The sequence below is a fragment of the Triticum urartu genome, chromosome 5A, assembly GCF_056163025.1.
Source record: "Triticum urartu cultivar PI428250 chromosome 5A, HENAU_Tu73, whole genome shotgun sequence".
Taxonomy (NCBI): domain Eukaryota; kingdom Viridiplantae; phylum Streptophyta; class Magnoliopsida; order Poales; family Poaceae; genus Triticum; species Triticum urartu.
This window is the reverse complement of record NC_141877.1, coordinates 625,651,656-625,677,157: the sequence shown is the minus strand read 5'-3', so window position 1 is coordinate 625,677,157 and position 25,502 is coordinate 625,651,656. Positions and strand designations below refer to the sequence as shown.

At 48.6% G+C, this 25,502-nt stretch overlaps 1 protein-coding gene across 2 annotated transcripts; it reads left to right on the top strand.

Annotated features, from left to right (window-relative positions):
* The first annotated feature begins 3,025 nt into the window (after positions 1-3,025).
* LOC125511141 (APETALA2-like protein 3) lies at positions 3,026-6,712 on the top strand. 2 transcript variants are annotated; one of them, XM_087522093.1, is made up of 10 exons: positions 3,026-3,625; positions 3,724-3,749; positions 3,853-3,883; positions 3,980-4,067; positions 4,185-4,330; positions 4,877-4,921; positions 5,014-5,117; positions 5,202-5,344; positions 5,518-5,634; positions 5,865-6,130. In XM_087522093.1, exons 1-10 carry the CDS (start codon positions 3,213-3,215, stop codon positions 5,883-5,885), a joined length of 1,134 nt encoding a protein of 377 aa, XP_087378219.1. In that variant the 5' UTR covers positions 3,026-3,212; the 3' UTR covers positions 5,886-6,130. The 2 variants fall into 2 exon arrangements, with proteins under 2 accessions (XP_087378219.1, XP_048532392.1); XM_048676435.2 differs by lacking the exon at positions 5,865-6,130 and adding an exon at positions 6,220-6,712 and having other exon boundaries at positions 3,027-3,625.
* The last annotated feature ends 18,790 nt before the right edge of the window (positions 6,713-25,502 follow it).

Sequence of the window (25,502 nt, the reverse complement as noted above, 5' to 3'; positions counted from 1 at the left end):
TTACATCTCGTCATATTCTATGAACAATCATATTTCTCATGAAATCTTGCACAACTATCACGCCATAGCATGACCGACACATAACTATAAGACACTATTTTTCTTTCAAAAGCTTGATAGTACTTTCTTCAAAAGCTCATACTACTACTAAACACGAGCAAGTCTTGACCAAGATGAAGCGCGCGCGGGTGTAGCAAGGTTCCGTTTTCGTAGTAAAAACCATCTCCTTTTCCCGTCAAATCAAGCGAAAGCAATACTACTACTAGAACAGAAACTGGGATGTCAGCTATGGCTATGGAAGCATTTGCAGTAAGAGATGGTGTACGGCTAGCTTTTGATTTGGGGTTCAGCAGGGTAATCATTGAAACTGATGCACAAATAGTGGTGAAACAGTGGGGTTCTTTAAGTGTTGATCGCTTGGAGATAGCTACCACTCTGAATGAAATACAAGAGCTAAGCGGGAATTTTGATGATTTTCGTCTGGAATTCATATCGAGGAAGGCGAATGAATTGGCGCATTTGTGTGCAAAGCAATGTAATTCTTCTAGAAAACGTTGTTTATGGATAAATTATATTCCCACCTTTCTTATGACTTGTGTAAGGAAGGAATGTAATCCGTTGATTGATTAATAAAGCTCTTGATTCTAAAAAAAAAAGAACCATGTGCTCCAGTACGCAACAAGCGAAGTCATCGCGACAAAAACAAAATGAAGAAAAAGAACGGTGCGCTCCACCTCCCCCTCCGACCCGCCCGCCCGCAGCTCAGCTCAAGGCGCGCACACAGACACAGGCCGGAGGGGTCGTTCGGGCCGGCACGTACCCCCGCCCCACGTCCCGATCACCGGGTCGCCTCACCCTCACGGGCTCGCTCTCAACCGGTCAACGTACTGTACCGCACCGGTGCAGCCCATTTACGGCGCTGTCGCGGTGTCGCCGTCCTCCCTCCGTCCGTCCATTCCATCGGGTCCTCCCGTGGCCGTGCCGAGCCCCCACGCGGTGCCGTGACCGCGACCGTACGCGAGCCCGCCCGCCCCGTGACCACGAGCGTAAGATTACGAGGATACTACATACATGCGCGTACGGCTTACGTAGACAGAGCGAGTATACATGGCAGACTTTGGCGCGGGTGGGCGTCTCTCGGGTGGTGGGGGATGCATTTGTGGAAAGGAACAACGTTTCCGATGGGGCGAGCGGGGGCGTGACCGGTCGACCGGAACGGCACAGTGGCCCGGACAGGTACGCCTGTGGCTGCGTACCCGCCCTCGCGTGGGTCTACGTCGAATAATTGCACCCATCCCATTACACCCGGGCCCCGGCGAGCAAAACAGTACCCGGACCTAGCCTGCAACCCCCAAGCCCCCGACGCGGTACATGCACGCATACACATACACGAAAGAGAGCGGTGCACGCAGTACGTACACACCGGCAGGCGGACGCGGTACGTGCTAGGCTAGGCCAGGCTAGATTGGTCCAGCTGCCGGCTCCCGTCTCGCCAACCGGCTCGCCCCGTGCTCTCGTCGCCACGGCGCGACATGCCGTCACGTACCTGCTCCGCCTGTGGCCCTTGGCGCTTGCGCCCGGCCGGCCGCGGTCGGGTCAACACACGAGGCCTCCCAGATCGGGCGCGGCATGCATGCATGTGCCGCCGGTACGTATGTACGTATACCGGCGCGGATTAATTTAGAGTTCGATTTGATTAGAGGGAGGGAGGGGGGCGTGCGGTGCACTTGGGCAATGTAATGCGGTCCTGCGAGGAGGGATCTCATCTAACCTAGCAGCACAGGGCGTACGGCCGGGGCTTATCTTACTCTCGCTAGGTGCCTAAGATAACCAACATGAGTTGATGGTGCCGGCCGTTAACAATTCCAACCAAAAGCTAATCGTCTGGTGCACACGCAATGGTGGACACTATCATACCATGGATCATGTGGGTGGTTCTTTGTCCATGCCACTGGTTTTTCCTCTTTCGCTAGAGTTAATTAAGCGAATGGCTTTTGAATCTTGGTTTGTTCATGTCGGTCAAATCAAATCTCATGAATATGTTGTACCATTTGTCCTAGATGGAGCTGGATTAAATAATTTGGACATTTGTGGGTGCCCCTCCATACGATGTACTGGAGAGGGTTTTAAAACATTTTGTTGCTTAGCATTTGGCTAGATCGATGTGTCGATGAGCGATGTAATAACAAAATAGTGTCATGACATCTGTCACAAAGGTGCGTCGACATCCATACTTTACTCTTCGTTGCACTACAAACATATTTTATGATGTACGCTCCGTGTGATTTATATACTTGTATCTTTAGGAAGGCCTAGAGTCTTCGGTGTAAGACCTTTCTAGCTGCAGGCCTGATTCGCACAAGGTGCTACTTGGTTGTTGCATATAAAAAACGGTAATACTATAATACTCTGTCCCTCCGGGACTAAATTACTTAGCAAGTTGATATTTGTTTATATTTAACTTTGGGAACGTCCAACGTCTCCGGTGTAAGACCTTTCTAGTCGCATTCCTGATTCAAACAAGATGCTACTTGGTTGTATATAAAATGATTGGACTATAATACTCCTCTTCGCAACAATTAAATTACTCAGTAGGTGAACATTTTATATATTCAACTCTAGCATATAATACAAATTTGTTGTCGGCATAGAAATGAGTTGCAATCATTTCATAAATAGGAAGAACACATGATTTATACCAAACTAGCAGCCTAAAAAGGTTTTTTTTCTTCTTCTTTTTGAGAGGAGGCATTTAGCTTGTGGAGCAAAATGTTGAAGCGGCTGGGCGAAAAAACCCTCGGCTGATCCGCGTGAGGGCACGACACGTGGCGTCCCGGTCCACGGGGTGTGTGGCCGTAGCGATTAGCGAGGCTCCGCTGCACAAAAATAGTTTACCTCTGATGCCCTTGGCCTCCCCGACGTCCCATCTCGCTTTCTCTCTTTCTCTTTCTCCCACTGGCCTGGCCCCCTCTCCTCGTCGTCCTCCAGTCCTCATCCCCCGCCCCATGGCCACCACCACCACGGCCGCCTCCCCCCCCTCCCCCCACCACTACTTCTACTCCCCCCGCCCCGCCCTCGCAGCCCGCGGCCACCGCGCTCCCATGCCATAGACGCGACCCCACTCATCGGTCCAGGTCGGTCGCTCGGAGCCGAGCGGCGGCGGGCGGGCGAGGAGTGCGTTTTATTCGGTCCCGGCGGGCCTCGGATCGGAGATGGTGCTGGATCTCAATGTGGAGTCGCCGGCGGACTCGGGCACGTCCAGCTCCTCCGTGCTCAACTCCGCGGACGCCGGTGGCGGCGGCTTCCGGTTCGGCCTGCTCGGAAGCCCTGATGATGACGACTGCTCCGGCGAGCCGGCGCCGGTCGGGCCCGGGTTCGTCACGAGGCAGCTCTTCCCCGCGTCGCCGCCCGGGCACGCGGGCGCGCCTGGGGTGACGATGGGGCAGCAGGCCCCGGCGCCTGCGCCGATGGCGCCCGTGTGGCAGCCGCGGCGCGCCGAGGAGCTCGTCGTGGCGCAGCGGATGGCGCCCGCGAAGAAGACGCGGCGGGGCCCGAGGTCGCGCAGCTCGCAGTACAGGGGCGTCACCTTCTACCGCAGGACCGGCCGGTGGGAGTCGCACATCTGGTCAGCCCTCCTCTCGTCTCCCTACTCCTCCTCCATGACTATAGTTATTACCCAAATCACTAATCAATCGCTGGCCTTTGTCCGTCTGATTCCACCAGGGATTGCGGGAAGCAGGTCTACTTGGGTGAGCTCAAACAAATCCCAGCTCGAGCTCCGATCTCCCCGGTGTCTAATTTCGATTATCTTAGCTGTATGGGCTCGTAATTAACACTGGATAATTTCTTCAGGTGGTTTCGACACTGCGCACGCGGCCGCAAGGTGAACTAATTAATTAACCAGGCCTCGTTTGAATTCCTTTTGCCCCGATTTGTCCACGAACTGTATACTGAGATGAGACGGTGTGGCGTGGCGCAGGGCCTACGATCGCGCGGCGATCAAGTTCCGGGGGCTGGAGGCCGACATCAACTTCAATCTGAGCGACTACGAGGAGGATTTGAAGCAGGTAATCTTATCCAAGCCTAGTTGATTGCTGTACTACCAAGTAGTGCGCCGGATACATATGTATCGGTGGTTTGTCCGATGGTTGATATCTGGTGGGTGGTGGTGGTGTTTTTGCCAGATGAGGAACTGGACCAAGGAGGAGTTCGTGCACATCCTCCGCCGCCAGAGCACGGGGTTCGCCAGGGGGAGCTCCAAGTACCGCGGCGTCACGCTCCACAAGTGCGGCCGCTGGGAGGCAAGGATGGGCCAGCTGCTCGGCAAGAAGTAAGCAGGCACACACACAGCTCACGCACTAAAATTAATTCACTTCGCCCACATTATCATAGTAGTAGTTTCTTTTATCAAATGCCATTGACAAGATTCAGTTGAAATGAAATTTCACAGACTGCTCATGAACTTGACACTAATTAGTAGTAGATGTGACAGGGCAGCTGTTCATGCTGTGGACGTTTAATTAGCCTGTCGCAGGTAATCATCTTAGATTATCCCTTTTGAAACATAATCTTAGCTGGTTTAGGGTAGGGTCATCAAGTTAATCCATGTTGTTAGTTGTTGGCGCGTCCTGTGTTGGTGCTGGTGAGACGTCCACTTCCCCCGACACGACACTCGATTGCAGACATCTATTTGGAGCAACTGTTAGGCTCCACATAAGTATATGATCGAGTCGCCCAGACAAAATTAGTCTAATCCAATCCGTGCACATTATGGTCCAGACCCAGAATTGTCACCCTACACCTTCACCCCCCTATCTCCGTTGAGCTGTGGTCTCATCTCATATACCTGATACCCACATTATCATCACACGCGCAGGTACATATATCTGGGCCTCTTTGACAGCGAAGTTGAAGCTGCAAGGTACTTTGATTTGCGCTGATCATTAACATTTGGGCTCACAAAACTTCCTTAATCTTTGCTCACTCACTCTAGTGTCATGTTGGATTTGGTAGGGCGTACGACAGGGCGGCGATTCGCTTCAATGGGAGGGAAGCTGTGACTAACTTTGAGAGCAGCTCCTACAATGGGGATGCTCCACCCGACGCCGAAAATGAGGGTACTACTACAATCAGTCTCACCTGTCGAATTTCTCCAATCACACCCAAGTCTTATCTCATCGATATCGTTGTTGTTTTCTTAGCAATTGTTGATGCTGATGCTCTTGACTTGGATCTGCGGATGTCGCAACCCACCGCGCACGATCCCAAGAGGGACAACATCATCGCCGGCCTTCAGTTAACTTTTGATTCCCCTGAATCGTCAACCACAATGGTCTCTTCTCAGGTAAAGAAACAAAATTATGTTTAGCACTAGCTAATTCAGTGGTTAGATTTGCTCGAATAGAAAATTTGCTGTTGGCCCAGTTGTGTCGGTGGATGAGATATTATTGATCCAGGTCGTATGGCATATACTCTGTCCTAAACTTACGATATTTGTGCCTTTTGATATCGCTGTAGCCAATGAGCTCATCTTCGTCCCAGTGGCCTGTGCATCAACATGGCACGGCAGTAGCACCTCAGCAGCACCAGCGTTTGTACCCATCTGCTTGTCATGGCTTCTACCCGAACGTACAGGTATCATCATCACTACGAGAACGACCCCCCCCCCCCCCCCCCCCCCCCTCCTCCTCCTCTGCTTGGTGCGCTGCTCCACCAGCTTACTGAAACTGTTGCTACCACTGAATAATGTTTCTGAAGAAACTGCTAATAACATTTTCAGTTTTCGACAAGTTCGTTCCTGAAATTAAGGTTTCCATGCTTCTTTCCTAAAACTAATCACGCCTGCTCTCCTAAAACATCTACAGGTGCAAGAATTTTGGGTGTAGTGATGTGTCTGTTGACTGAGCATCTCGTCTCATGGACAGACAGAGCATGCTGTGTGGTAGTACCAGAGTACTTACTAGATGTGGGCACTACTGTTTGCCCTGTGAGCTCGCACCACCTTTCGAAAAAAACTGCAGTGCGCCCTCCGGTTCTTGCAGTTCCATCCGTCCCCCATGACACAGCTTTAGATGCAGCAGCAGCTTGCTTAGTTGTAGTACCCTGATCACATGGCGCAGCTTTATTCTTGGTAGCCACTGTGCATTCACATGAAAGCAAAGCTTTGGTGCATGCACGGCCATGACTTGACGCTCTATCTCACTGCTGGTGCTGGTGCAGGTGCAGGTGCAGGAGAGGCCCATGGAGGCAAGGCCCCCTGAGCAGCCGTCGTCCTTCCCCGGCTGGGGGTGGCAAGCGCAAGCCATGCCGCCGGGCTCCTCCCACTCGCCGTTGCTTTACGCTGCAGCATCATCAGGATTCTCTACCGCCGCCGCCGGCGCGAACCTCGCCCCGCCGCCGCCGTACCCGGACCACCACCGGTTCTACTTCCCCCGCCCGCCGGACAACTGAAGCTGGCCGTTGTGACCAGACGGCGGTGGGTGCGCGCGGTCGAGGTGTTCGCTCCTCGTCGTCGGTAACGCTTGTTGTGAAACTATAATCGGAGAGAGATGACATTGCCAGGCCATGTGTGGTGACACTACTGGCTGGTCTCTCGCCGCCTCGCCATGATCGGGATCACGCGGATCATGGCTGTTCATTAGATTCTCATGTATCCAATGTTCAAGTTTCCCAAACGGTTGAAAAAACTTTGAAATTTGTGATGGCAAATTCATGCATGGGTCGCACGGTGCGCCCTTGCACAAGAGCGGGGAAGCACTCTGTTGTTTTGCAGCAGTCCGCCATTGTTGCGTTAACCGTTGGGCCTTCTGGCCGAGGGCGAGCGGCGATTGACAGGCGGGCCCTCCCCGGACGCGACGGGTGGGCGACTAGGTGAGGTGAGGTGAGTAGGCTAGGCGGTGGGTCAGTGATTGTTCGTTGCCATCCTCCATTCTGGGAGGGGAGCAAGCTGTGATTGATGGGCCGTAAACCGCAGCAGGCATCACCTTTTTCTCCTCGCTTCCTATTCAATCCCGCACAGTGAAGTGAAAGCCTTTGTGGGTGCCCCGGCCTTGTGGCGCTAGCGATAGCTAATAAGCCAGCTACCCATCTTTGCCACCCCACCCACACACCCACCCATCCATCCACAATAGCAAAGCTACCCGTAGTACTATACCAGCGCCACTGTGCCATGCCAGTAGTACTACGCTGTAGCCTGTAGCTGAGCGTGGGGCTCGCTCTCGCTCTCGCTCTGGCTGGCCTGGCCGTGCAGAGTGCGCTAGAGCGGGCACTGGAGCGGCACAGTGCGGCCCGGCCGGAGCGGCTTCTCGTCCGCTGCGCCCAATGGCGCCGCGCCGTGTGTGCAGCGCCAGAGCATGCATGCGTCGCGCCCGCCCTCCCTCCGCGGCGCCGCTGCAGAATCCCCACCCTGTTTTGGCGATTCGTGCGCCTCGGTCGCCGCGAACTGCACTGCAGCTACCTCTGCGGCGCGCGACGTAGGTGGCGCCGGCGCTGGAGTAGATAGATAGACGGCTGGGAAGGGAAGCCCATTGGGGGCCATGGCGTTGGCATGGCACAGCTGTCCCTTTCCGGGTGGCTCCGTGGGGCGCTGTTCCAACTGCAGTCGCGGGGGACCCCCTGCTGCGTTTGACCGGACCTCTTTTTCTTTTTACTACTCCGTCCGGTGCGTGGTGGTTGGTCCGTTGGGGCTTCCTCCCTGTTTGTTTCCTTGCGACGCCCCCACTGGGCGGTGGGCTGCCACGCCCACGCACGCACGCTTGCACGGGACCGGGCTCAAATGCTCGCACTTCTTGGTGCCCGACTTTTTCATTTCTAGATGTTGGTGTTGGTGTTGAACTTGTGGTGAATGGTCCGGGGGCTAGATGATGATGATGCTGCTGCTGCGCGTTGCTCTGCCCGAAACAGCTGCTAGTACACTGTGCACCGCTCACTCCTCGCCGTGCATCTCTATCCATTGCCCAAACTTAGTTTTCGATAGTTTTGGTAAAGTTTAGCCTGTTTTGACCCTGCTTTAAAAAAACCCAAGAACTGACCTTTTTTCTACTGTCAGGGTCGATGGCGGTAGGGTATAAGAGCATCTTCAGCCGTTCGGCCTCCCAGTGCGCTAAAAAAGAGTGGTCTGGGGCGAACCTGCGCTAATTCGGCCCCTGAGGGCGATCTAGCTCCCAGTCACGCTCCCAGGACGCGAAAATTCGAACTTGGTCGTTTCCGCTCACAAAAGACGCCACAAGTCGGGCGATCGCAAGCCACAGTTCGGCGTAAAAAAAAATAGAGCGGCAGAAGTTCGTGTGCGCAACGCATCACTCGGCGGGCTCTGCCCCAGGCGTCGGCGGAGTTGGCGTGCGCGGGCTTGGCGGTGTCGGAGCTGCTTCTGCGCTGGGCGGTGTCGGCGCGGCTTCGGTGGTGCTGGGCGTCGTGGAGGCGTCATCACCTGGGCTTGGCGGCGGCGGCGATGTGTGCGTCGGCGTCGGCGGCCTTGTCAAGGGAAACTGGTTCAGGATGAGGCCGTGCTCCGCCAAGTACCACACCTTCTTGGCGATGGCCATGTTCCGCCGGTCGGCGGTGACAGCCTCCCGTCGCTGAACTTCCGCCCTCCACTCGGCGTTTGACATGCCCGATGGCTTGGTCGGCAACGCCCTCGACTTCCTCTGCTTCGGCTGGGCGACGGAGGCGGTCACGGTTGCCGCCGCGCGGGGGGCGACGTACTTCTTCGGTGGCATGGCGGCCGGCTGTTGACACACGAACACGTCACGTGTACCCTCGACGCCAGGGGTGATGCACCGCAGCTCACGTCGAAGGAGACCCGACCGACAGCGCGATACGCAAGACAGTCGACGGGCGCTTTTGCAGACCCGAAAACCCCACACCCCCGGGAGGGACCCCGTCAGGGAGTGCGGCGGCTATGGGCTGCCCTAGGTCGATTTGCTCGCCCCTAGAGCCTCGGAATTCGCAACTCTCAAACACGAAGAATAGCGAAGAACAAGAGAGAAAAACGGTGGAGATAAAACGTAGATGAAAAAGTAGTATATTGATTTGTTCGATTGTGTGTTGTTTCAATCGGCCGTCACCCCAACATATATAAGAGGCGGCTGGACTTCCCGTACAAGCAAAGGATTTATCTAGGCTTTCCTTACAAGAAAATTACATCAATTCATATCCAAAACCCTAGTCAAATTCAGATTGGTTTTATCCGAACTTTCCAAAACTGTTCGGTTTAAACTGGCTGCACCTTGCGGGTCTTTTTTGCGGTGGTAAACGATCTCGGATGAAAACAAGCCCAAAAGCAATCTTGACCGTTTCGACGAGACGAACAACTTTCATGTTGAAGGTTTTTTGATCAGAGATCATCTTGAGGGTCAGATCGGTCTCGCAACACAGGCTATTTCCTCGCGCTACCCGTCAGACATGTGTCTGGTGGGGCGCGCCACATCTTGCCTCGTGACAGGGCTGCACTCCGATTGCTCTAACTTTTGCATACGAACTCGAATTTGAATGATTTTTATATCAAAATCGATCGTTTCGACGAGGCAAAGACAACCCGTGTAGGACATTTCTCCATCCAAGATCGTCTGAATTAGCTTCTGAGCCCATCTTCAACTTCTCATCGGCTTGACTATCACAACCTCCACCCCGGCAGGCCTTCCACCCGGGTAAGCTTTCCGCACCGACAAGGTTTCACCCCGGCAAGGTTTTTACACCGGCAAGGGTTCCTCCCTAGATCGACAAGATTTCTACCCCGGCAAGAGTTCCTCCTCAGCAAGGTTTCTACCTCGGCAAGAGTTCCTCCTCGGCAAGCTTCTCCACCGGCAAGCTTTCCACGCCGGCAAGCTTCTCCGCCGGCAAGCTTTCCACGCCGGCAAGCCCTCACATCGGCAAGGTTTTACCCCGGCAAGGTTTCATTCAGCCGGCAAAGGCCGAATACTTTCTCACTCAGGGCCGGCCCGTGAAGTGTTGCCTCTAACTTTTGCATACGAACCCGGATTCGTGACCATGCCAAAATCTGATGTCAACACATGCCCCCTGTTTTTCGCAAAGCTTGTGTGCCGAAAAATAACTTGTATTGTGTTTGTTCTAAGGACGATGTCAACACTCCATCGGCCATTTATTTTCCTCAGGACGATAATCAGGTATCGGCCATGTTTGTGCTAAGGGCGATAGTCATATATCGGCCATTGCCCACTTAGGCTTCTTGCCACACACTTGGGTGGTATTTCTTCAAGTACTTACCATTGAGAGCTCGAGGTAACAGTGCTCCTTGTACGGATTCCACCAAATAAGAGTTTCCGGGAACTATTCTTGCAATTCTAAAAGGACCTTCCCAACTTGGAGACCACTTTCCGAATTTTCTGTCCCTTGAACCAATCGGGAGAATTACTTTCCAGACGAGATCGCCAACTTGAAAATTCTTCAACTTAACCTTCTTATTGTAAGCCCTTGCTACCCTCAACTTGTCCCTCTCCATGGCCTTCAAAGCAGCCAAACATTTATCGGCAACCTCATCAATATTGTCCATCATCAAGTTATAAAAGTCCACTGCCGATAAATCATTTTGTTTGGCTCTTCTCAAAGCATTCAAATTCACTTCCACCGGTAAAACAGCCTCTTGACCGTATACTAGCTCATATGGAGTCACCTTTGTAGCACCATGTCTTGAGATCCTATGTGCCCACAAAGCTTCAGACAACAACTCATGCCATCTCCTTGGATTATCCTCAATCTTCTTCTTGATGAGCTTGATTAAAATTTTATTGCTAGACTCAGCTTGTCCATTGGCTTGGGCATAATATGGAGAGGAATTGAGCAATTTTATGTTATAAGATTCGGCAAATTCTTTAACTTGGTGTGACATGAAAGAGGAGCCTTGATCTGTAGTTAACGTTTGAGGAATACTGAATCTATGAATAATGTGCTCGGTTATGAATTTAATCACCTCCATATGTGTCATGTTCTTGAGAGGTACTGCTTCAGACCATTTAGTGAAATAATCAGTTGCCACCAATACGAACCGATGCCCCTTTGAGGAAGACGGATGAATTTGTCCAATAAAGTCTAAACCCCATCCTTTGAAAGGCCACGACTTGATAATGGGATGTAACATAGCAGCAGGAGCCAACTGAATATCACCAAATTTTTGACAAGCTTCACACCCTTTGTAATATCTGAAGCAATCATTAATCATAGTCGGCCAATAAAATCCATCACGTCGTAGCAACCATTTCATCTTGGGAGCCGACTGATGAGTGCCACAAATACCTTCATGGACCTCCCCCATAGCAACTCTCGCTTGGTCCTCGTCCAAGCACTTTAGAAGAACATCATCGACTGTTCGGCGATAAAGACCGTCATCTCTCACTGTATACTTGAAAGCCATACGCCAAACAGACCTGTCCACCCTCTCACTCGGATTGCACAAGTAATCAACAATGGGCTTCCTCCAGTCGGTATTGTCACCTGCACTAGATTTTTTGTTAAGGGCCGAATCAGTGGGTTCTAGTTCGGCCTCTCCTAAATTGGCAAGACAAGACATCGGTCTTTGAGAAATATGAAACATGCCATGATCAACATGATAGCCGGATGTTTGTTGTGCCAACTCATTTGCTCTCCAATTGTCATGCCTAGATATATGAGTAATGCTAAAACAATCCAATGGAGAAATTATATCCAGACATTTATCAAGATAAACATTAAGTGATTCGTCCAAACACTGAAAGACTTTGGATACTTGCTGCACTGCTAGTAACGAATCACCGTAAGCCTCAATATGTGTAACACCTATAGCAAGTAACATCTCTAGGCCGAATAACAATGCTTCATATTCGGCTTGATTGTTTGTGCAAAAATATTCTAGGCGGCACGAGGCTTCAAAAACAGCACCATGAGGAGATATATAAACAATACCAACACCTTGGCCATTGCTATAAACTGAACCATCAAAGTATAATCTCCATGAAACAAGGTTCATATCAATATCATGCTTGTCATTAATCCGATGTTCAACAATGAAATTAGCAACAATTTGGCCTTTCATAGATTTTAGAGATTCATACGCCAAATCATATTCAATCAAAGCATAAGCCCACTTGCCAATTCTACCACTAAGAATTGGCCTATGCAACATGTATTTAATGACATCGGTCTGACAAGCTACTACGCAAGCACTCGGCACTAAATAATGTCTCAATTTTGTGCAAGCATAATATAAGCATAGACATAATTTTTCAATAAATGTATACCTTGTCTCGGCGTCCAATAAGCGCCTGCTCAAATATGTAATAGCATGCTCTTTTCTTTCGGTTTCTTGAGTCAAAACAGCACCAATAACTCCTTCTGCTGCAATGTAAAGCCTGAACGGTTCCCTATGCTTGGGTGCTTTCATCACTGGAGGAGTGCACAAATAATTCTTGATCATATTAAATGCTTCTTGCTGTTTTGCCCCCCAAGTGAAATCAACATCATTCTTTAACCGAAGGATAGGAGTAAACGCATCAACCTTCCCTGACAGATTAGCTATGAACCTCCTCAAGTAATTGACCTTGACAAGTAACTTTTGCATATCTCTCTTGCATGTTGGAGCTTCCACTTTCTGTATGGCCTCTATCTTTTTGGGATCAATCTCTATGCCATCTTCATGGATAATGAAGCCCAAAAACTTACCAGCTGACACACCGAATGCACACTTCAAAGGATTCATCTTTAGTCCATAGTTTTTCATTCTTTCAAAAGCTAAACGCAAATCGGCCAAGTGAGATTCAAAAGCGTCCGATTTGACAACAATATCATCAATATAGACTTCAAGTATGACATCGAGTAAATCATGAAAAATCAAATTCATAGCCCTTTGATATGTGGCGCCAGCATTTTTTAATCCGAATGTCATCACTGTCCACTCGAATAAACCAAGAAAACTAGGGCAACGAAAAGCTGTCTTGGACATGTCCTCTTCGGCCATAAAAATTTGATTGTATCCGGCATTACCATCTAGAAAGCTAATAACTTTATGTCCAGAAGCATCATTAATAAGCATATCGGCTACTGGCATGGGATACTCATCTTTGGGTGTAGCCCTATTCAGATCTCTGAAGTCAATGCACACCCTCAACTTGCCGGATCCTTTATTTTCCACTGGGACAATGTTAGAAATCCACTCGGCATACCTGCAAGGTCTAATAGAATTAGCTTTAAGCAAACAACCGATCTCTTCCTTGATCCGGTCATATGTTTTTGGATTAAACTTTCTGGCCGATTGTTTATATGGTCTAAAACCAGCCTTTATAGGTAACAGATGCTCCACTAGCTCTCGTCTTAAACCTGGCATCTCATGATATTCCCATGCAAAGCAACAAACATATTCTTTCAATAGCTCGATCAACTTAGCTTTATGATCGGCTCTTAAATTTGCATTTACAAATGTCGGCCTAGGAGTTGAACCATCTCCTATATCTATCTCTTCTAATGGATCGGCCGATGTAAAACCTTGTCCTAATTTATCCATATCATCTAACTCTTCTATGGACTCATACATATCGTTCTCATTGGACCGATATTCTACAAGTTGCTTTTGTAACCAATCTGAGTTAGGATCCATTTAAACATATCATACCTTGGAGCCGATTGCATTCAGTCGGCTTTAAAGAGACGGGCACGAAACCATTCTTGGTTGCGCTGAGAAAATCGAATTCCGACAAGTCACGTCCCGTCAAGCAAGTAGCATTTGGGTGTTGCCAATCCACCGATGCCTCGGCCAAAGCAACACAGGCCGAGTTATCCGCATGAATGACTTCCACTTCATCATCAACCCACTGGATCAAAAACTGGTGCATAGTGGATGGCACGCACTGGTTTGCATGAACCCAATCACGGCCTAGTATGACATTGTAGTTACCTTGCACCTCAGCGACAAAGAATGCGGTAGCCAAAGTTTTACTTACCACCGTGAGCTCCACATACATCACACCTTTGGCTTCAGTTTTCTCTTTGCCTTCAAATCCATTGAGCACCATGTTGGTCTTTATCAACTCTTCATCATGCAGCCCCAATTTTTTGAAGACCGAATACGGCATAAGATTCACCACAACACCACCATCAATAAGCATCCGAGTGAGCGGTGATCCATTGATATGACCTCTGAGATACAACGGTTTCAGATGCGTTACTGGGTCTTTTGGCTTCTCGAATATTGCATTTTTAGGGCCAAAATCCAGCTGAGCCACCTCCCCTTCCTCATTGACAGCACGAAACTCAGCAGGTAAGTAATATACCATATTGATATCCATACCTTCATGAACCGGCGTAGACTCATAGTCCAACATATCATCCTCTTCTTCAAGTGCATCTACCGATTCTCAAATTTGTCCAAGTGAAGGAGAAGTAAGAAGTGTCGCAGACGATGTAATAGCTATCGTATCGTCCTCCTTTGGTGGCGCAGGTGCTGCTGTGATAGGTGTAGAAGCAACTGCATCTTGTATTTGCTTAGGCCTCCACACTTGTTTTGTAGGCACCATGGGCCGAGTGTCATTGAACAACTTATCCCTTTGCTTCTCGGTTTCTTGTTTTGTCATCTCTTGACTCCTTAACCTTTGTAGTTTCCTCTTTTGTGTTTTTGTCAGCCCTGGAGGACACCACTTTGGCTGAGTGTATTTAGGATCTCTCATCTTTACTTGGCTGGTGTTTCCTTCAAGGTCATTAGCCGAGTACTTTGGCGCGATAGCAAGTATCGGCTCAGTCAGATCGTTATGCACAATCGGCTGTTGTATGGCAAATGTTTCGGAGCCCAAGATGAGTGAGTCGGTATCGGTTTTTTCCTTGCCTTTGCTTGACTCGACCATTGCAGCCTTTGGCGATTTAACACGCCACTCTTGCTTGCTGACCCTTTTTTGATTATCTTGCACTGGCCGATTGACACCATTGTTCAAACGGCCTTGTGTGGGATAAGAAAGTCTCTCACAAACGGGCCTCCTTGGTTTTGTCCAACCCAGATGAAAATCATAAGGGGCCATTGGGGGCTGCCTCCATCCTCCATTGAAGTCCCCCATGTAGTATGGCACATAGGGGGGTGGTGGCATCCATGGTCCTGGCGCCCACGACCCATATGGCCTTGCATGATGCTGAAATTCTTCCCAAGGAGGTGACCTTGAGCGCTTCCAATTTGATGACCGGTTAGAGCTAGAACCGGCCGCATGATTGGCATACTTGGACAACAACATATCAAAAGTTGGCTTGATTTTCTTGTGCTGCACTTTTGCATCATTCCTCTTCCACTTTCCAACTTCTGGACTCTTGGGTTTGACAAATTTAACTCGAGTATTTTCTGGCACTTGCGGTTGCCCCCCAAGTGTAGGATTCTTGATGGTGATTTTGATTGTCTCCTTGCCACAGGGTTGCTTGTCAAGCACAACCTGTCTCCCCAAGACCTTGTCGCCCTCCTTGTCCTTCCTGGGCTCACCAACAATGACATTAGCTTTATTAGCAGATTCGGCAACCTCCGGCCGAATGAGTAGCTTCTTTCCCTCCAAATCCATGGTATTCATTGGAAAAGGCTGTTTATCAACTTGCATCTCAGAAAAGTTCAATCGTCCGTCATTAATGGCCGATTGTATCTGCCGTCGAAAAACATTGCAATCATTAGTAGCATGAGAAAAAGAATTATGATACTTGCAATAAGCGCGCCGTTTCAGCTCTTCAAACGGCGGTAATGTATGAGATATTCTAATAATATTAGCTTGCGGCAAAGCGTCAAATATTCTATCACACTTAGCAATGTTAAAAGTAAACTTCATCTCCTCATCACGATTCCTATGAATCGGTTTCAGATCATTGCAAGTAAAGGGTTTGGCCTTAGATGGCCAAACAAATTCAGTAGAAAAAACATCACCCTCATCGTCCGAGTGATCACTATCATATTCCCCCATATTCATCTTTGGACGACCGGCTTTGTATCTATGCACTTCTTTGAGGTCTTTGCTTCGGCTTTCCTGAGCCAAAGCCCTTTGTAAGACTTGGTTGATATTTAAGAACTCATAGCCTTATAGCTTTTCTCTAATGGGAGTTCTCAAACCACTCAGCACTAGGTCCGCCAAGTCCCTCTCGGTTATCACCAAACTAAAACACCGGTTTTTTGTTTCTCTGAATCTCTTGACGTAATCGGAGACCGATTTATCATGCTTCTGTTTAACCGATGTTAGATGTGACAACTTGAGTTCATTTTCGCCGCTATAAAAGTGATCATGAAACTTCTGCTCTAGCTGCGACCAAACCCGAATGGAACCATGTGGTAAAGAAGAAAACCATGAAAATGTGGTACTAGTTAATGATAAAGTAAATAAACGCACTTTCAATTCATTCAATGAGCCTGCCTCACCTAATTGTGCTAAATATTGACTAACATGCTCCCATGTGGTTTTTGTGCCTTCTCCATTAAACTTAACAAAATCTGGAATTTTATATCCTGGAGGGCACTGGATGGCATCAAAGTACTCGGGGTACGGCTTTTGGTAAATCCGATTCCGAGGTAACTCAACTCCAAAATTCTCTCGAAGCATCTTAGCCATCTCTTCTCTAAGATTAGCTAGACCATCATCCATAGTGGACGATGAAGCTTGTGGCAGTGGCATAAGAGGAGTAGGGTTACTAGCTGCAGGTGGGAATTGTGGCATGTATGTCGACCCATAATTTGGTAGTGGTCGAGTGGTTGTAGCTGTAGGTAGGGTTTGGTTCGGCGTTGCCACCGAACCTGGCATGCTCATAATAGGGTTGATGGGTGCAGTCACAATCTGATTTGTTTGGGTAGGATAATAAGCCATCGGCACGGGAGGCGCCGATGCAATAGGTAAAGCCAGATTAGGGTTTTGCACACTAGCAGCTACACCATCATTACCACTAGACGATTGAGATGTATTCTTCTGAGCATTAGTATTTTCTATGAAAGTTTGGTAGACTAGATTGTTACCATCAGCAATACGACTTTCAATCTCAGCCCACTGCTCAGGAGAAAAGGCAGTACTTACAGAGGGTTTAACCTGCTCGGCTTGAAGAGGAGGGAACTTGATTTCTTCAATCGGAGTGATGTTGCCTTGGCGATCCTTCTTGAACTTTGCAAGGAACTCCTGCAAGTCCTTCTCCTCGCGCGCCTTCTTGTACTCCTCATAAACTTGGCGATGATCGGCCGATATCTCATCAAGACTGGGCTTAATGATGTTATCGGCGTCTACCTCAGATGGCTTGGGAATATCAGACATGGTGGATGATGACGATTGATCTTCGTTCCCCAGCGGAGTCGCCAAAAAGTGTGTTGACACACGAACACTTCACGTGTACCCTCGACGCCGGGGGTGATGCACCGCAGCTCACGTCGAAGGAGACCCGACTGACAGCGCGATACGCAAGACAGTCGACGGGCGCTTTTGCAGACCCGAAAACCCCACACCCCCGGGAAGGACCCCGTCAGGGAGTGCGGCAGCTATGGGCTGCCCTAGGTCGATTCGCTCGCCCCTAGAGCCTCAGAATTCGCAGCTCTCAAACACGAAGAACAGCGAAGAACGAGAGAGAAAATGGTGGAGAGATAAAACGTAGATGAAAAAGTAGTATATTGATTTGTTCGATTGTGTGTTGTTTCAATCGGCCGTCACCCCCAACATATATAAGAGGCGGCTGTACTTCCTGTACAAGCAAAGGATTTATCTAGGCTTTCCTTACAAGAAAATTACATCAATTCATATCCAAAACCCTAGTCAAATTCGGACTGGTTTTATCCGAACTTTCCAAAACTGTTCGGTTTAAACTGGCTGCACCTTGCGGGTCTTTTTTGCAGTGGTAAACGATCTCGGATGAAAACAAGCCCAAAAGCAATCTTGACCGTTTCGACGAGACGAACAACTTTCATGTTGAATTTTTTTTGATCAGAGATCATCTTGAGGGTCAGATCGGTCTCGCAACACAAGCTATTTCCTCGCGCTACCCGTCAGACATGTGTCTGGTGGGGCGCGCCACATCTCGCCTCGTGACAGGGCTGCACTCCGATTGCTCTAACTTTTGCATACGAACTCGGATTTGAACGATTTTTATATCAAAATCGATCGTTTCGACGAGGCAAAGACAACCCGTGTAGGACATTTCTCCATCCAAGATCATCTAAATTAGCTTCTGAGCCCATCTTTAACTTCTCGTCGGCTTGACTATCACAACCTCCGCCCCGACAGGCCTTCCACCCGGGTAAGCTTTCCGCACCGACAAGGTTTCACCCCGGCAAGGTTTTTGCACCGGCAAGGGTTCCTCCCTAGCTCGGCAAGGTTTCTACCCCGGCAAGAGTTCCTCCGCGGCAAGGTTTCTACCCCGGCAAGAGTTCCTCCTCGGCAAGCTTCTCCGCTGGCAAGCTTTCCACGCCGACAAGCTTCTCTGCCGGCAAGCTTTCCACGCAGGCAAGCTTCTCCGTCGGCAAGTTTTCTACGCCAGCAAGCCCTCACATCGGCAAGGTTTTACCCCGGCAAGGTTTCATTCAGCCGGCAAAGGCCGAATACTTTCTCACTCAGGGCCGGCCCGTGAAGTGTTGCCTCTAACTTTTGCATACAAACCCGGATTCATGACCATGCCAAAATCCGGTGTCAACACCGGCTGCCAGGCGAGCGGGAGGGAGATTGGCGGGAGGAAGGAAGAGTATGGGAGGGAAGTGGGGAAAAGGCGGGAAGAAACGGCGGGAAGAGGCGCTCGCCTCGCCGACAGGGCGGACCCACGCACCCTTTTCACTTGTGCCGGCGCCCCAGGCGCCCCCCAGGGCGCCGGGTTCGGCCTGGGTCCGTCGACACCAGTTTCAGCCCGAGCCGGCGAAAAACGGGCTTCTGGGGGCGTGACTGTGCTGTTTTTTCAGCGCCGGCACGGCAAAAACGCCTGGGGAGGGCCTGTTGGGGGCGCGGTTGGAGATGCTCTAACCAAGCCCCCATCTTCTCCCCTACCGCGGTCGCGCCCGCAAGAACTGAGAGCACTTGCCCTCTCTTATCACCTCCACTCCCCCCCTCCGACCTTCATCGTTTTTGCGGATCGAGATGGCTCCACGATGAGAGAAGTAACACTCTTAATCCCACCAAGTAGTTTTAGTCGAAAAGTTTTGGTTTTGATGCATTATTTGGCACAAGATGAACTTTGTTTCATCTAGTATTTATTAATTTTTGTTGATCCTAGGTTTTTTTAGTTCGATTCAATATGATGTATGTGGTTGAAGATGAACCCTAGTTCATTTGTAGTAATTAGTTTATTAATTCTATCTAGTTTGAAGATGAACCCTATTTCATGTTTATAGTTTCATTTTTGAATGGTTCATTGATGTTGGGTTATTATGATTGATGTGGTTGAATATGATTGAGGTAGGTTAAATATGATTGATGTGGTTGAATATGATGGATGTTGATTCATATGCATATAGTAGAATCGTTGAATATGATGCATGTTGGTAAATGATTCATTTGCATATTCCATTATTGTTGATTATATCTTTTATTATAGATTTATTTACAATTTTTGAATACAATATGATTGATGTTGGTTGAATGGTTTAATATGATAATATGATATGACGGATAAATATGACCGTGGAACAATTGTTTGAAAATGATTGATTATATATGTGTTATAGATTTATTTATAATCTTTGCTATGATGGATAAATATGAATGTTGATGATGCATATTGAATGTTATTGTTGATAAATAAGAATCTTTGCTATGATATGATGCTTGTTGACAACTAAGTTTGCAATTGTTTTAGGAGGGCCCCCCTTCGCCGAACATCGACAGTAAGTACACCAGTCTTGACCATGCATTCGACAACGGTCATTGCACCCGTTTTATCGAGAATGGAGTGGTAATAACTATGATCAAGTTCTTGCACCAAAATGTCGGCTTTGCGAAAGTAGGTTACTAACTATTTTCGTCTACATTTTGACAGACGATGTTACTGTTGGGGAACGTAGCAGAATTTTAAAATTTTCTACGCATCACCAAGATCAATCTATGGAGTCATCTAGAAACAAGGGAGAGAGGAGTGCATCTACATACCCTTGTAGATCGCGCGCGGAAGCGTTCAAGAGAACGGGGTTGATGGAGTCATACTCGACGTGATCCAAATCACCGATGACCTAGTGCCGAACGGACGACACCTCTGCGTTCAACACACGTACGGTTAGGAAGACGTCTCCTCCTTCTTGATCCAACAATGGGGAAGGAGAGGTTGATGAAGATCCAGCAGCACGACGGCGTGGTGGTGGATGCAGCAGGATCCCGGCAGGGCTTCGCCAAGCGCAAGCGGGAGGAGAGGTGTTACGGAGGGAGAGCGAGGCGCCAAGAGAAAGGGGTGCGGCTGCCCTCCCTCTCCCCCTCTTTATATAGGGGCCTTGGGGGGCGCCGGCCCTAGGAGATGGATCTCCAAAGGGGCGGCGGCCAAGGGGTGGCTTCCCCCCCAAGCCAAGTGGGGGGCGCCCCCACCCCTAGGGTTTCCCAACCCTAGGCGCAGGGGAGGCCCAAGGGGGGGCGCACCATCCCACTAGGGGCTGGTTCCCCTCCCAATTCAGCCCATGGGGCCCTCCGGGATGGGTGGCTCCACCCGGTGGACCCCCGGGACCCTTCCGGTGGTCCCGGTACAATACCGGCGACCCCCGAAACCTTCTCGATGGCCGAAACCAGACTTCCTATATATAAATCTTTACCTCCGGACCATTCTGGAACTCCTCGTGACATCCGGGATCTCATCCGGGACTCCGAACAACTTTCGGGTTACTGCATACTAATATCTCTACAACCCTAACGTCACCGAACCTTAAGTGTGTAGACCCTACGGGTTCGGGAGACATGCAGACATGACCGAGACGCCTCTCCGGTCAATAACCAACAGCGGGATCTGGATACCCATGTTGGCTCCCACATGCTCCACGATGATCTCATCGGATGAACCACGATGTCGAGGATTCAATCAATCCGCATACAATTCCCTTTGTCAATCGGTACGTTACTTGCCCGAGACTCGATCGTCGGTATCCCAATACCTCGTTCAATCTCGTTACCGGCAAGTCACTTTACTCGTACCGTAATGCATGATCCTGTGATCAACCACTTGGTCACATTGAGCTCATTATGATGATGCATTACCGAGTGGGCCCAGAGATACCTCTCCGTCATACGGAGTGACAAATCCCAGTCTCGATTCGTGCCAACCCAACAGACACTTTCGGAGATACCTGTAGTGTACATTTATAGTCACCCAGTTACGTTGTGATGTTTGGCACACCCAAAGCACACTCTAAGGAAATGATACTTGACATTCGGAAAAGCTACAGCAAATGAACTACATGATCTTTGAGCTATGCTTAGGATTGGGTCTTGTCCATCACATCATTCTCCTAATGATGTGATCCCGTTATCAATGACATCCAATGTCCATAGTCAGGAAACCATGACTATATTTTGATCAACGAGCTAGTCAACTAGAGGCTCACTAGGGACGTGTTGTGGTCTATGTATTCACACGTGTATTATGATTTCTGGATAACACAATTATAGCATGAACAATAGACAATTATCATGAACAAAGAAATATAATAATAACCATTTTATTATTGCCTCTAGGGCATATTTCCAACAGTCTCCCACTTGCACTAGAGTCAATATTCTAGTTACATTGTGATGAATCGAACACCCATGCAGTTCTGGTGTTGATCATGTTTCGCTCTAGGGAGAGGTTTAGTAAACGGATCTGCCACATTCAGGTCCGTATGTACTTTACAAATCTCTATGTCTCCATTTTGAACACTTTCACGAATGGAGTTGAAGCGACGCTTGATATGCCTGGTCTTCCTGTGAAACCTGGGCTCCTTGGCAAGGGCAATAGCTCTAGTGTTGTCACAGAAGAGAGTCATCGGGCCCGACGCATTGGGTATGACTCCTAGGTCGGCAATGAATTCCTTCACCCAGACTGCTTCTTGTGCTGCCTCCGAGGCTACCATGTACTCCGCTTCACATGTAGATCCCGCCACAACGCTCTGCTTGTAACTGCACCAGCTTACTGCCCCACCATTCAAAATATACACGTATCCGGTTTGTGACTTAGAGTCATCCAGATCTGTGTCGAAGCTAGCATCGACGTAACCCTTTACGACGAGCTCTTCGTCACCTCCATAAACGAGAAACATATCCTTAGTCCTTTTCAGGTACTTCAGGATATTCTTGACCGCTGTCCAGTGTTCCATGCCGGGATTACTTTGGTACCTTCCTACCAAACTTACGGCAAGGTTTACATCAGGTCTGGTACACAGCATGGCATACATGATAGACCCTATGGCCGAGGCATAGGGGACGTCACTCATCTTTTCTCTATCTTCTGTCGTGGTCGGGCATGGAGCCGTGCTCAATCTCGTACCTTGCAATACAGGCAAGAACCCCTTCTTTGACTGATCCATTTTGAACTTCTTCAATATCTTGTCAAGGTACGTACTCTGTGAAAGACCAATGAGGCGTCTCGATCTATCTCTGTAGATCTTGATGCCTAATATATAAGCAGCTTCTCTAAGATCCTTCATTGAAAAACACTTGTTCAAGTAGGCCTTTATGCTTTCCAAGAATTCTATATCATTTCCCATCAATAGAATGCCATCCACATACAATACGAGAAATGCTACAGAGCTCCCACTCACTTTCTCGTAAATGCAGGCTTCTCCATAAGTCTGCGTAAACCCAAACGCTTTGATCATCTCCATCAAAATGAATGTTCCAACTCCGAGATGCTTGCACCAGCCCATAAATCGAGCGTTGGAGCTTGCACACCTTGTCAGCATTCTTAGGATCGACAAAACCTTCCGGCTGCATCATATACAATTCTTCCTTAAGGAAACCATTAAGGAAAGCCGTTTTGACGTCCATTTGCCATATCTCATAATCATAGAATGCGGCAATTGCTAACATGATTCGGACGGACTTCAGCTTCGCTACGGGTGAGAAAGTATCATCGTAGTCAACCCCTTGAACTTGTCGATAACCCTTAGCGACAAGCCGAGCTTTATAGATGGTCACATTACCATTCGCGTCTGTCTTCTTCTTAAAGATCCATTTATTTTCTATGGATCGCCGATCATCCGGCAAGTCAGTCAAAGTCCACACTTCATTTTCATACATGGATCCTATCTCGGATTGCATGGCTTCCAACCATTTGTCGGAATCCGGGCCCGCCACCGCTTCTTCATAGTTCGAAGGTCCACCATTGTCTAACAACATGATTTCCAAGAAAGGGTTGCCATACCACTCTGGTGCGGAACGTGTCCTCGTGGACCTACGAAGTTCAGTAGCAACTTGATCTGAAGTTTCATGATCATCATCATCAACTTCCTCTCTAGTCGGTGCAGGCACCTCAGGAACATTTTCTTGAGCTGCGCCACTTACTGGTTCAAGAGGTAATAATTCATCAAGTTCTACTTTCCTCCTACTTATTTCTTTCGAGAGAAACTCTTTCTCTAGAAAGGACCCATTCTTGGCAACAAAGATCTTGCCTTCGGATCTGAGGTAGAAGGTATACCCAATAGTTTCTTTAGGGTATCCTATGAAGATGCATTTTTCCGATTTGGGTTCGAGCTTTTCAGGTTGAAGTTTCTTGACATAAGCATCGCATCCCCAAACTTTTAGAAACGACAGCTTAGGTTTCTTTCCAAACCATAATTCATACGATGTCATCTCAACGGATTTCGACGGAGCCCTATTTAAAGTGAATGCGGCAGTCTCTAAAGCATAGCCCCAAAATGACAGCGGTAAATCGGTAAGAGACATCATAGATCGCACCATATCTAATAGAGTGCGATTACAACGTTCGGACACACCATTATGCTGAGGTGTTCCAGGCGACGTGAGTTGTGAAATTATTCCACATTTTCTTAAGTGTGTGCCAAATTCGTGACTCAAGTATTCTCCTCCACGATCTGATCGCAAGAACTTGATTTTCCTGTCACGTTGATTCTCAACCTCACTCTGAAATTCCTTGAACTTTTCAAAGGTCTCAGACTTGTGTTTCATTAAGTAGACATACCCATATCTACTCAAGTCATCAGTGAGGGTGAGAACATAATGATAGCCACCACGAGCCTCAACACTCATTGGACCACACACATCAGTATGTATGATTTCCAATAAGTTGGTTGCTCGCTCCATTTGTTCCTGAGAACGGAGTCTTGGTCATTTTACCCATGAGGCATGGTTCGCACGTGTCAAATGATTCGTAATCAAGAGACTCCAAAAGTCCATCTGCATGGAGCTTCTTCATGCATTTGACACCTATGTGACCAAGGTGGCAGTGCCACAAGTATGTGGGACTATCATTATCAACCTTACATCTTTTGGTATTCACACTATGAATATGTGTAACATTACGCTCGAGATTCATTAAGAATAAACCATTCACCAGTGGAGCATGACCATAAAACATATCTCTCATATAAATAGAACAACAATTATTCTCGGATTTAAATGAGTAGCCATCTCGAATTAAACGAGATCCTGATACAATGTTCATGCTCAAAGCTGGCACTAAATAACAATTATTGAGGTTTAAAACTAATCCCGTAGGTAAATGTAGAGGCAGCGTGCCGACGGCGATCACATCGACCTTGGAACCATTCCCGACGCGCATCGTCACCTCGTCCTTCGCTAGTCTCCGTTTATTCCGCAGCTCCTGCTTTGAGTTACAAATGTGAGCAACCGCACCGGTATCAAATACCCAGGAGCTACTACGAGTACTGGTAAGGTACACATCAATTACATGTAATCACATATACCTTTAGTGTTGCCGGCCTTCTTGTCCGCTAAGTATTTGGGGCAGTTCCGCTTCCAGTGACCACTTCCCTTGCAATAAAAACACTCAGTCTCGGGCTTGGGTCCATTCTTTGGCTTCTTCCCGGTAGCTTGCTTACCGGGCGCGGCAACTCCCTTGCCGTCCTTCTTGAAGTTCTTTTTACCCTTGCCTTTCTTGAACTTAGTGGTTTTATTCACCATCAACACTTGATGTTCCTTTTTGATTTCCACCTCTGCTGATTTCAGCATTGAATACACCTCAGGAATGGTCTTTTCCATCCCCTGCATATTGAAGTTCATCACAAAGCTCTTGTAGCTCGGTGGAAGCGACTGAAGGATTCTGTCAATGACCGCGTCATCCGGGAGATTAACTCCTAGCTGAGTCAAGCGGTTATGCAACCCAGACATTTTGAGTATGTGCTCACTGACAAAACTATTTTCCTCCATCTTACAGCTGAAGAACTTGTCAGAGACTTCATATCTCTCGACCTGGGCATGAGCTTGAAAAACCATTTTCAGCTCTTCGAACATCTCATATGCTCCGTGTCTCTCAGAACACTTTTGGAGCCCCGGTTCTAAGCTGTAAAGCATGCCGCACTGAACGAGGGAGTAATCATTAGCACGTGACTGCCAAGCGTTCATAACGTCTTGGTTCTCTGGGATAGGTGCGTCACCTAGCGGTGCTTCTAGGACATA

Bases quoted from the DNA above. Each gene is read 5' to 3' on its own strand.
- LOC125511141 (XM_048676435.2), top strand. From the start codon at position 3,213: ATGGTGCTGGATCTCAATGTGGAGTCGCCGGCGGACTCGGGCACGTCC. The intron at 4,068-4,184 runs GTAATCTTATCC...TGTTTTTGCCAG, and splicing joins ACGAGGAGGATTTGAAGCAG to ATGAGGAACTGGACCAAGGA. The intron at 5,118-5,201 runs GTACTACTACAA...TTGTTTTCTTAG, and splicing joins ACCCGACGCCGAAAATGAGG to CAATTGTTGATGCTGATGCT.